Genomic DNA, 13172 nt, shown 5'->3' with positions numbered 1-13172 from the left:
ATGGACCTACAAGGATGGTCGGTGAAACAATACCTTTCTACTACTGAAATGCTAAAAAGATAAATATATAAACATTGATTTCAAAAGTAATGCGTTACTATTATACTTACTTTGTTTCGAATATAAGCCAGTTCTAAATTATATGTAAGGCATTTTACTTGTATTTTAGATTTGGATAAAAGAAATAACAACTCTGTTTATCATGGTGCGTTATTTACTTGTCGCCTCGAATAGAAAAGCAACGACAACTAAGTAACAATAAGTAAAGAGTACCTGATTGACTTCAAGTCATCTAGCGTTAATTTTGTAACTGGAACTTTCTTCTTTTCAGCCAAAATAACTGCTTCTCCAGCGCAATGGTGAGCTTCTCTGAAAGGAACCTGAAATAAATGCAACAAAATAATTAATAAAGTATAAGTCACGAATATAAATAAATGCATAGAAACTTTCGTATAAAGATTAATTATATCGTAGTCATACATACACTCAGTCAAACGAAGCAAGCTCCCTTGGCAGATGAAAGTTTGTCTCAACTATCTTGGCTACGAAGATTCTAGGTTCAAGTCCCGGGCAGGTTCTGTTGTGTTTGTTCTTACCTTCAGTTATAGGGATGGTATCGAGGTGAGACAAAACAATACGAGACTTTGGCAGAGTATTAGTCTCGTCTCGAGTTGTACGTACATGGCATACCTGTCTCGTTTCCTGCCTCGTCTCGATTTACAATCAGCCTTGTTGTTCTTGTCTCGGTTTCCGAGAGCATGTCTCGAATTCCGAAATACACGATATAATCAACATATACGGCGTGTCACAGAGCAAAATTTCACAGTCCATAGAAGTCATATAGTCAAACAACTTTTCTTGATAACATTTTCTGTTTGACGCTCCGTCTCGACGCTAAGCACCCTTGGAAAACGCAATTTCATGCCAAATATATGCAACCACGCAGAAAAAGTTGGAATTATTAATAGCGCTAGAAAGGTTTTTATTCAGTTTAATGATAAGTTTAAAATTGATGATGTTGGTCAAAAGATGGGAATAATCTCGCTATGATTTTCAGGTCTTGGCATGGATTTTTGTGGTTTTAATAATATTATTAATATTCGATTTTTATTGTATATATATATATATATATATATATATATATATATATATATATATATATATATATAATAAGCAGGTTTACTACGTATTACCACTAATGGATAATGGATTGATTTCGGAAAATAATCAGGTACATATCCACTTGGAATATCTGAGCAGGTCACATCGTGAAGTTAATTTGGTTGAGCTAAATTTATCAAATATCATAGAATGCAATTCCTTCCGTAACATCAACGACTGTTCTGCATTAGCATCTTAGATGCGAGCCTCAACTTTCGAAGCAATCAATCAAGAAGTAAGCCACTGACGTCATCTCAGCCCAGCGCCTATCGCTAACCACCTGTACGATGATTGTACTGAACTCGTGCGTCAGCTGGATATGATCCTGTGGAAATAATGCGTCTCTTCCAAAATATGAAATCAGACGGAGAATCTCAGACAAAAGCCTGTTTCCTTTTGCGCTCTTGTTCCGACAAGCCTCGACGGATGTCGTCTCGTTCTCGCCTCGACTTCTACACGATTGTCTCTGGTTAGTAACATCCCTAGAGTCTATTCGATCAAATCATCATTCATCGACACGGCCAATCTAAGGAGGCAACATTACATACCAAAAATTCACACAAACAATTTTATCGTTCCAAGTTAACATACTCTAATTAAGATCTCTACCAGTCGGGAGAATCTGAAATATCTGGAAAAGTAAGATAATATTCTTTTTTCTGAAAAAATCATGAGAAAGTCAGGAAAATTTCTTATTTTTTATTGAAGAATTAGCATTTTTTAAATGCGAGAACTCTCACAATAGAGATCAGTACATCTAATGAGAAACATCTAGAGCTTATAGTTTCTGATTTCCACGAATATCTGCCAATAACTGCAAAATATTCTTACACTGAATTTGAGTTACTTTTGAAACGTTTCTAAATTCCAAATGGTTTGATCATTTTGTTATTTGTATTGCAATGAGAAATTAAGTTTTACATTTTGAACTAGAGCAAACTATATTTCAATTTGATATACTGATTAGGGATAGGATTTTTATGACTTAGCATATTTTTTTTGGTAATGATGATGTGTTCCCCAAACATATATAAATTCATATTATGAAGAAACTAATAAAATTAAGATGCTTTTTAAGGGTATATTTTGGCATATTTGACCATTTCTGCGTGATAGAGCATATTTTGATGGATTTTCGGTCATATTCAGCATATTTTTGCATCTTCAAGAAATATACAGTAATTTTCGAAGTGGATTCGTTCTTACTCCCATGTTTACTCGAGAGTTTTTTTTTTCCTTTGGACTGCAGCAAAATAGGTTTCATTTTTATTTGAAAAATTAGAGAAAGTATTTATTGTGCATTGCAACTCAGGGCCCATAAAGTGAACTAAAAATAGTCCATATGTGAAACTATCTCAGTATTTAGATATGATGTTTTGAAACAGTCCAGTTACGTATAAGGGCATATTTTTCAAATTATAGTGCATATTTTGTAAAATTTTAGGTCATAAGAGCATATTTTATTTTGCATATTTTGGTGATTTTTAGGTCATAAAAATTCTAGCCCTACTGAATTATTATCGGTACGATGGGTACTTGCTGCACTATTTCTATTCATGTTGCAATTTCTTAGTCTGTTTGGTAGATAATTAACTGAAGTAAAATATCAATAAATTACTGTACGTGATTTCCACTACAATTGCTATAAAATTAGAAAATAAATGTCTAGAAAAAAACGCGCAGAACAACCGTTACAAAATACGTAAGTTTTATTATCACCTTGCGAAAGATGAAAGAAACAATTATACTTTTTTAAACTAGTTTATCTATGAGATTCTAACCGACCTCAAATTACAAGTTTCACACGTACCCCTTTGTTCACCAAGTAGTATGCCATGTCTGTAACCAACATATCAGGAGACAATGCTTTTTCACATGCAGATTTGTTCACCTGTTGGAAAATAAGGTACGTATTATTATTAAGCAAAATGTAGCATCATATCTTTAATTATTATGTTTACTAATTTTATTGCTGAGAAACAATTCAATCCATTCTTGTATCGAATAATGTAGTGTTCCACTGTAAGGAAAGAAGTCATTAGAATTTACCCCACTGGAATTTTATAAAGTACCATACTGGGTGCACAGATATGTGCGTGTGTATGTACCCTTCATTACAAGGCGACGACGTTACCACTACAACATCGGAGACCCCCACAGTGTATGTATGTATATATGTATGTATGTGTATGTATATATATATATATACAGTATATATATATACTATGTATGTATGTATATATGATAGTAATGTATATGCATGTGGCTAACAGTGGCTCTGTCCGAAAGGTTCAAATACGGACTTGAAGTATGGTCTTGGCGGAAGTGACGTCACCTAGTACAGTTCGAAAGCGCCAAGAACAGAAGTACGCAAGTACACATCTCGCAGTACAGATAGATGCTGACTAGGTAACGTGATTTCCGCACTCGTTGTTCATTTGTTTAAAATCACGGAGGTAGAAATATACAGGTTAAATATACGTTATGAGCCAGCAAGTTGTTGGTTAAAGTTTTTCTAATGTGTGGAAATGTATGTGTTCGAACATTTGAAAATGCTATGAGATTTCTATGGTGAAAAACAAGTGTCTGAAACGCTGGGAAAACAACGAGTACTCAGATTTATCTACCGATCGTATTTGTCGCTGCAGTCGAAGTTCAATTCGAAAGACTTTCACTTCCAGTCTACGGCTTGAAGACCGCACTCCAAGACCATACTCGGGGGGGATGCTACCTTCAAGTATGGTATTGCATCTTTCGGACACGGCCAGTGGTAACCCACAGCCAACTGAAAAAAAAAGAAGACGTAAGAAGACCCCTTCATTGTGGTGTGTGTTTCTCTTACATATATATCCACATTTATTTTATATTTGTTATTGTCACAAGCTGTAAGCAACCTGTAACATATAAAAATAAACAGACAGAAATTTAAGATAATATTAGTTTATACATTCCAGAAATGTAATATTTGGAACTTCATGTGTGTGTATTTATTATGTAAAAATTAATGTAAGGGTATTCCATAATCAATGTTAAAACTTTTACAATTGCAAATTTTGACCTGTCCTATATCATTGTACTATTGTATACTATGTATGCTTTAGAGGATGGAATCAATCAATCAATGAAAATTTTCGGATAGTAACTGCCCAGTAGAAACTTTTCAAACGATCCATGTGGAAAGAGGAAGTAAGTAACTTTGTATTATTATTATTATTAATTTAATAAGAAAATTGCCATATTTTTCTGCCCTCACCTTCAGTGTCCCGACCGTGCCAGCCGCAACCTGGAGGATGGAGCTCAAAGTGTCGAAGACGTCGAACACCGCCTCCTTGTCCTCCTGCAGATCCTTGTTGTACGTGGACGGGAGACCCTTCAACACCATCATGAAGCCACTGCACTGCGGAAGAGAACAGACATGCCGAAACTCTTATCAAAAGTTCCTCTCTGCTGCCGTAAATTAATGCCTTTGCACATATAGTACTTCCTGCCATGAGTTTTACGGCTGGACTGAACTTAGGAATTGTGCTGAGACGAAGGCAGGGAACGACACTCAGCTGGGGAGGTGGGATGCAGCCCAACGTTTGAGGGGGAAAAAAGGGGATTGGAAATTTGTCTCGCATTTTGCTTTCTCTCTCTCTCTCTCTCTCTCTCTCTCTCTCTCTCTCTCTCTCTCTCTCTCTCTCTCTCTCTCCCTCTTTCTTTCACCTTCTTTATCTCTCTCTTTTCTTCTCGTTCTTCTTCATTCTCTCTCTCCTCTCATTTATTTCGCCTTCTTTCTTATTCCTTCTCTGTCTCTCCCTCTTTTTCTCTCGCACTTCCACTCTCTTTCTGTTGTCTCTGGATTTCCTTCTCTCCATTTTTTGTTTCTTTCTTTTCTTTCTCTCTCTCTCTCTGTCTTATCTAGCTTTCTTTCTTATTATTTCTGTCTCTCTCTTTATCTCTTTCTATCCTTCTTTCTTTCTCTCTCTTTTTATCTCGTTTCTTATTTTCTCATTCTCTCTTTTCTTTTGCTTTCTTTCTCCTTTCCCGCACTTTTCTTTCTTTCTTTCTCTCTTTTTCTCTCGCTCTTCTCTTTTCTGTCTTTATCTCTCTTTACTTTTCTCTAGCTTTATTTCTCTCTCTCTCTCTGTCTCTTCACTGTCTCTCATTCTGTTTTTCATTCGACGAAATAATACTAATCCAAATTTGTAGAATGTGAGTAATACTACCCAATTACCTGCCCTAGGAATCTTGCTTCTCCCGGTATGAGAACTTTAGCAACAATTCAATATTTTTTACAATACGAAAATACAGAAATAAGTTCACGACAAAACTAGAAAATGCTTTAATTACCTAAGGACCTCAGTGTTTTACATAACTGGCAAAACAGAAGAAAATGCGATAAATCTTAGTGAAGCAATTTTTTTGTGCATGGAAAATACATTTAGATCGGGTAGTAGTATTGTAGTAAAGATGGGGTGAGGTGGAGAAAAGTGCTCTTTTCTCACAATCAACAATTCCTTCAAATGAAGAGTTCCGGTTCCAACTCGATTTCTAAGTTCCAACAAGGCTCTGGCATCTGGACACTCAGCCCGTATAATCAATTATCTGTGAAACTTGTGTTGTGCCCTGTCCATGTGTGTCTGTGATTGTACTTCCATTAATTTCCTCTTATCCCCAATTCATTCCTACTTTCGAGATTAATCAAAAATGGCAAAAAAAAGTAACGTAAAATAACTAACTAAATACAAATGTTTAATAATTTACGCAAAAAGCGCAAATATAACTGATTTTTAATTTGGTATGTTGTTTCCATTTGTCCTCTTAAAATCAGCCCAGTGTTTAGTAAAAGATGCATCTAATGACTAGAGTAAAAGTTTGATAATTAGGCCACCAGCATTCAAATAAGAAATCTAGTTTCATCAGAGCTGACAATGCAGGCATCAAGCTAGTGGCGTGCCCAAAGGAGGGAGGTTGGTGGGTAGGATGACGAGACACATACATTCAAAAAAGAGGACAGAGCATGGCGAGAAAGGAGGACAAAGTCATAAAAAAGAGGACACCGAATAAAATGGCTATTCATTTGCCATTACTCATAATTTCATCAATATACAAAACTCTTACCAACATTTTGCTCACAGATGCTATTCAGATGATCTCTTTCAAGAACTTCATCTTACCTTTAAGCAAAGAAAGCAATCTCCTAATCTGTTCTTTTAATAAATTACAAAGAATGTCTATAATTTGAAGTACAGAATTTTACTCCTTTTCTAATTTTTGGATATTAGACTGAAATATCTCCACAAGTGAATGAAAATGTAACAAGTAAGATTCGCTTAACTTATTTCGAAAAGCCAAATTAAAATTTTAGGTAATTTAGATTGAGTAGAGAAATATGATTTCAATGCCACGAACATTTCTAGCACTCTTTCAACAGCAGGAGAAAGTGGAAACCACCTTACACTTTACCCCATATTCGTTTCTTCCATCCTTTAAAACTGGATATTTTCTTGCAAGATCATTGTTGAATTTACACTTTCGCTTCGTTATTTCATGAAAGTAAATATTACTTAATAATCAAAATTCTCACTACGCATTTCTGTATCGCGTATGTATAACTCGAAAAGGAACCTCTGTGGTGGAGTGGTTAGCACACCGCGCCACAACACCAGAGGCCTCAGTTTCGAATCCCGGCCTGGGCATGGGTGTCCTTCATCAAAATCATCATATCATCGCTCATACTCATCTTCGTGATTAGCCAAAAGTGGAAAAAAAGCAAAGTAAAATAAACCAAATCAATCAACCGAAAAGGAACTGCACAGACTACATGCGTTCCAGCAGTCTCAGCGCTTAATACTAATGACTGGTGTGCGAAAATTTCCCTATTTGCCTTTTTTATCCCTTTTGTAGTAAACCATAGACTTTCATGTTTAAACTTTAAATTTCGTTTCATGGAGTTTCTATTAATAAAACACATTTTTTATAGTGCCTATAAATTTCTATCTTGATGGTTAGTGACTATTTTGCTTAATCGTGCCAAAAAATGGATATTCTGCAATTTTTGCATATTTCAGCTTTTTCTTACGTGCATTTGGCTTTCCCTATATTGAAATATGTAAGGCTTTGTTGATGTTGTACTGACTGAAATGTGGAATTCGCCAGATTTGATGGTATGAATTGGAACATTGTTTTAAATATTTTTTTTTTACAATGGTGCAAATCGTTAGCACAAGCTCTTTTTGTGAGAATTACTTTAACAGACGATTCCCCGCAAATGTGAATTTCGATGAAAAAGTATTATAGTATGTTAATCGCTAGCGCACATTTATGTATAAACTAAAGTTCTAATACAGTATAACTGTACATTGTAAGAAGAAAATTGAAATAAGTTCACATCCATTGCCTATTTTAATGTCTTTTTTCTAATTTTAGGGTGCCTTTTAAGTGCCTATTTTCGTACCTTTTCTTAGTTTATAGGGCTTTTTAAGTGCCTATTTTCATCATGTAGGTGCCCATTTGACTGCCTATTTCAGAGGCTTTTAGTGCCTTAAATACTCGCCCTACTAGAGAGTCTGTCGGGAAAGTGATCGTATTGAGCTCCTTGATGCTAGGTGAGCATTGCTCGAATATTTAACGCGCCCCAAATGAAGCATTCTGTATGCAGCACATTTGCTATGGTCAATGCTATTCTCTTTCCAAAAAAGGAGGACATTTACAGATTTCTAAAAAATCCGACCGGACGCCGGACAGACACCTAAAAAGGAGGACATGTCCGGATAAAAGAGGACGTCTGGTCACCCTATTGGTGGGGTCACAACCCTCCATTTGGGACTAGTATTCACTCCTTGAAAGAAAAGAAGATGGATGCCAGGAAAGGATGGTAAAATGAGGACTGAGTACTAGAAGAAAAGTATATGTACACCCCCCCCCCCCGTTCCTGGAAAATCCTGAGCAGGCCGCTGCATCCAGAACATTATTTTGCACATTTGCAAACAGCACTTTGAGTGTCAGGGCCAGAAAAGGAGGTTTTCGCTGGTTGATGCGTGGTCGACTCATCATGTTCCATCGCCGCTGTTTTCTCGCTTTCTAGACCGAAGAGATGGAGACTCACCTGCCCGAATATCCTCCCAGCTTTTCCCCTGATGAGTTCCAAGCTGTCTGCATTCTTCTTCTGAGGCATCAAGCTGCTCCCCGTAGAATAGGAATCACTGAGAGAAACGAAACCAAATTCCTGTGTGCTGTACAGAATCAGGTCTTCACTTAAGCGACTCAGGTGGATTCCGGTCAGTGATGCCCAGAAAAGGAATTCAGCTTTAAAGAGAAAAGGCGTTCTTATAATTTCGTTTCTGTACCACTGAAAGAGCAAGATGTGACAAAATTTCGCTTCACCTACACTGAAACAGCAAGGTGAGATAAAATTGCGCCTCGGTACCACTGAAACAGCAAGGTGATATACATTTCGCCTCGGTAACATTGAAAGAGCAAGGTGAGATCAAATTTTGTCTCACCAGCATTGAAGTAACGAGGCGAGATCAAATTTCGTTTTACTGCCACTAAAACAGAAAGACAAAATCTAATTTCGCTTCAGTAGCATTGAAAAAAGAAGATACTATAAAAATTTGATTCAATCAACAACTGTGGATAGATAAAATAAATTATTCAATGCTATCATTTTTATACTTCCTGCAGAGACAAGTCACCACCCTCTCCACACACACACACACACTTATATACACCAAGTGTCCCAAGTGCGTAGTAAAATTGTATAGTAACTCGTCATCGAATTCCGATACAATCAGCAACCCGTTTAGATGTCCCGTGTTTCAAAGTTGCAAAGGCTAAACGATCAAACAATATTCATTTCACCATTTCAAATGCAAAGAGAAAAGAGGGGGTGAAGGGCTTCATGGAGTGATTACAAGATTCCGATATACCGTACAGGGTACTATTGGAGAATACTAATTTCAAACAACAAAAAGCGCGACTTGGCAACAAAGTAAAATTCATGGAAAGATGGAGAAATGGGAGGTGAAGAAGGTTTTCTACAGAAATCCAGAGAATGAAGAATGAAGAGGCGTTCCACGAAAAGGTGGATGAAGGATGCAAAAGATCTCATGAATTGACAATTGAAGCAAAGCCTTTGAACACAAAAAAATCAGCTATGGTCGTGGACGAGACGAAAGATATTTATTTATTTATTTACGACTTTGTTTACATGGCGAAGTTAAGGCATTAATGCCTTCTCTTCCACTTAACCATTAATTACAGGGATCATTTTTTCTTTGCAGTAAATTGTATACAATTAAAAAATTAAAAAAGATAAATGAAAAATAAAATAATAAAAGAAAAATAAAGTAATGAAAGTAAAATGAAAAATAAAATAAAAATGAAAGCAATACAGTTTGAATACGAGCAGTCAAGCCCTGGATTAACCATTAATTACGTACATTGCTCATTGTTTTTACTAACACAATGAAAAAATGTAGTTTAGAAGAAATTAAAAATAGAAGCAATACAGTTTCTACATGCACACATACACACACACACATTCACACACAAGTACCTACATAGAAAGCATATTTCGTGGGCTAAATGTATAACGTATTTCTTTCTGGGAATTTAATCTAGGTCCAATTGTTTAGCATGTATAATTTTAATTGTCTTTTGAATGCTACAATTGAGGAGGAGGCTTGGATTTCGGGGGGCAGTCTGTTCCAGTGTCCTGCAGAGGTAACGGTAAACGAATTGGCGTAGAAGTTAGATCTGTGGATAGGGATGGATAACAGAGATTTTTCACGTGATCTGGTGTTGCGGGAGTGGAAGTCCGAAAGATATTGAAACCGCCCGGAAAGGTATTTTGGATCTTTTATTTCTAGGGCTTTGTACAGTAGGACAAGGTTGTGGTAAATCCGTTTATCACTTAATTTCAGCCACTCGACCTTCGCATAATACGGTGTCAAATGTTCGGAATATTTTATGTCGAAAACGAAGCGGACACAAGCGTTCTGGATTCGCTGAAGGCGTTTAGCTTGCTCCCAATTAACGTCCGAGTAAACAGTGTCACAGTAATCAATAATAGGAAAAACAAGAGATTGGACAAGTTTGGTTTTTATACGTTCGGGGAGGAAGTTTTTAAGCCGGTAAAGAGAGTGTAGTGCACCGAAAGCTCTTTTACACACGGAGTTTACGTGTTCTGTCCAGGTAAGATTATTGTTTAGCGTAATTCCCAGATTTTTAACCGTGGTAGAGAGAGGCAAGTGTTTATCGTTGACCGTAAGATTAGGGAGATTTAATTCGTCAATTCTGTTCAGAATCTTTGGGGAGCCTACGAGCATACATTGGGTTTTGGTCGGGTTGACGTGCAAGCCGTGGTCTACAGACCACTTGTTGATTTTTTTTCAGGTCGTTGTTTACACGTTCGGTTGCATTCAATATTTCTTGAGGAGGGAAAGAAAAGTATAATTGAAAGTCGTCGGCATAGATGTGATACCTACAGTGATTAAGCACCGACGGGAGGTCGTTAATATACAGTGTAAACAGGAGGGGGCCCAGTACGGTGCCTTGAGGGACGCCACAGTGGATGCTTTTCCAGGATGATCTTCGATGTGGGTCGACGACACATTGTTGACGTCCAGACAGGTAGGAACGGAACCAGTTAACCGTAGAGTTCGAGAAGCTGAATAGGGATGATAGTTTTGTGAGTAAAATTTCGTGATCAATGGTTTGGAAAGCTTTGGTAAAATCGAGGAGAACAAGGATTGTAAGTTGTCGATTGTCCATAGCTAACCTAATGTCGTCGGTTATGTTCACGAGAGCCGTGCATGTGCTGTGGTTGCTACGGAACCCAGATTGAAACTGGTTTATTAGGTTATTTCGTGCTAGGAAGTCACGGGTTTGACCACTAATAAGATGTTCTAGAGCCTTAGACAGAGCTGGGAGGATGCTAATTGGTCTAAAATTCTTTAAATTGATTTCGTTGCTTGTTTTAGGTATAGGGCGTACCTGGGCGAGTTTCCAAAGCGACGGGAATGTGTCAGAAAGCAAGGAGAAATTGAAAATGTCTGTGATGGGAATAAGGACATGGTGGAGGATTTTTTTAATCATGAGAATGGAAACTTCATCTACTCCTACGGCCGACGATTTTATCTTAAGTAAAGATTTTCTAACGTGTTCCGGTGAAATCCAGGAAAAGCAAAATTTTGAAGCATTTGTGGAGTGCGTTGCGATGTTCTGAATAGTTTCACGTTTAACATTATTTTCAATAGTCGGGAGGTCACAAAAATTATTATTCAGTACATCTGGTGCAAACTTCGGAATGTAGTCGTCCTTTTTCTGTTTCCCAACACCTAGAATTTTCAACTTTTTCCATAGAACGTCCGGTTTATTTTGGTGGTTGAGCAATTCGTATGCGAATCGGCGCTTGGCTTTTCTTACCTCCTGATTGCAGCGGTTCCTGAGGGTTTTATAATTTTCGAAGCTGCATGTGCTAGTCACCTTTTTTTACGTCATTTCTGTATTTGGTGTAAGCTCTGTCTCTCATGACCATAAGTCGACGTACGTCGTCCGTCAGCCAGGGGGCGGGGGGACGTGAGACCCGTTTCTTTCTGACGGGAGCATGTTTATTGAACAGTTCAAGAATAAATGTATTTAACAGGTGAACTTGTTCGTCCACTGTTGGTAACGTGCTAATTTCGTGCCACGGAACGAGTGCAGCGTCTTCGTTCAAGCGGGTTTCGTCAACGTTTTTTATGTCCCTATAAGATACTTGTTTAGGCTTAAATTTTGGAACGCGGATGTTATATGATACGTGAATTAAATCATGATAGGAAATCCCAGGTACCGGAATTTGGCCATGGCTCGTTACGCGATTTTCGTCCGAGACCAGAATGACGTCAAACCAGGAGTCTGAAGTGGCCGTGTGGTGGGTTGGATTTAGGTGACAGATTGTAAGATTTAAGGCTGAGAACGTATCGCGGAATTGCATAGCCTCCTCTTTGGTGGTACACAGGTCGACATTCATGTCTCCCAAAACAATGGCGTGAGAATATTGTGGTAGAAATGTTGCGATATCGTTTTCGAAGTTTTCGAGGCGAGTGGTAGGTGGTCGATAGACTACGGCAAGGAGGAGTTTCTGATGACCGACGGTAGTTTCCATAATTATATATTCGGAAGATCGGTCGTAGTCGCCGGGTGATTCCGAAAGGATTTTGGCAGGAATATCTTCGCGTAGATAAATTGCCACTCCCCCGCCCCTCTTCCCGATCCTGTCTCTTCTGAATAGACGAAAACCTGGAAGGTGCACCAGTTCAAAGGTTGTAGTGGTGTAACATTATAATAAAGCAAGGACGCTTACCTACATAATCCCTATCGCTCACTCCTGCGAGGCTGTTATTGGTGATTCCTTGAAACTGGAGATCTTCCGAGATCTTTTGGCGGTCCACGTTGAAAGGGTTGCCAGCCAACGCCCCACTGCCGAGCGGTAAAATGTTCACTCTCCTGCGCAACTCTTGCAAACGGTTCTGGTCAGCCTTCATGCTCCACGCATAACTGGGAAGCAAAGACACGAAAAGTTAGAATCAGGGTACGGTGTATTCTGTGGCCTGCAATCTAATTTAGAACTATGAGACAATTTGTGGCTGGGAAGCAAATAGTTCCGGTCAACAGTTGTTAGATGTCACTAGCGTCGCCAGTGACGAAAACCACGGAATAGAGACGGCAAATCTTCATTAGCTAGTTTATAGATGGTTAAGATGCTGCGAAAAGAAGTAAAATATTTCATTCGAGATATGAGGTTTGTCCAAAAAGTAACACATTTGTAATTGTTATCATTTACATTTGAAGTAAAGTACTAATTGTGACCACTCGTGCTTTACTTTCATCACCAAGTTACCCAACTTATAGTAACTCCAAACTCTCATGAGTTGCCCTGGGGTCACGTTTCCTTCATAACGCATGGCTAACGGTGACGCCTTCTAATTAAGGTATCCGGGTTCAATTCCTGGTAGAAGTATATTGCACAGTAGTTCCGACCC

At 38.0% G+C, this 13172-nt stretch overlaps 1 protein-coding gene across 1 annotated transcript in view; it reads right to left on the bottom strand.

Moving 5' to 3' along the window:
- Argl (Argininosuccinate lyase) overlaps window positions 1–13172 on the bottom strand; it is a 65377-nt gene that overhangs the window by 19498 nt on the left and 32707 nt on the right. The window contains exons 7-11 of the mRNA XM_083129081.1: window positions 12494–12687; window positions 8252–8451; window positions 4415–4558; window positions 2972–3052; window positions 274–380 (exon numbers count right to left, since the gene is read on the bottom strand). Coding sequence (XP_082985207.1) covers window positions 274–380; window positions 2972–3052; window positions 4415–4558; window positions 8252–8451; window positions 12494–12687 — 726 coding nt within the window. The remainder of the gene's footprint in view (window positions 1–273; window positions 381–2971; window positions 3053–4414; window positions 4559–8251; window positions 8452–12493; window positions 12688–13172) is intronic.

The sequence above is a fragment of the Lepisma saccharinum genome, chromosome 9 (genome assembly GCF_977018435.1).
Source record: "Lepisma saccharinum chromosome 9, izLepSacc3.1, whole genome shotgun sequence".
Classification (NCBI taxonomy): domain Eukaryota; kingdom Metazoa; phylum Arthropoda; class Insecta; order Zygentoma; family Lepismatidae; genus Lepisma; species Lepisma saccharinum.
The sequence above is the reverse complement of the archived record's forward strand: the minus strand, read 5'-3'. Positions and strand labels throughout refer to the sequence as shown.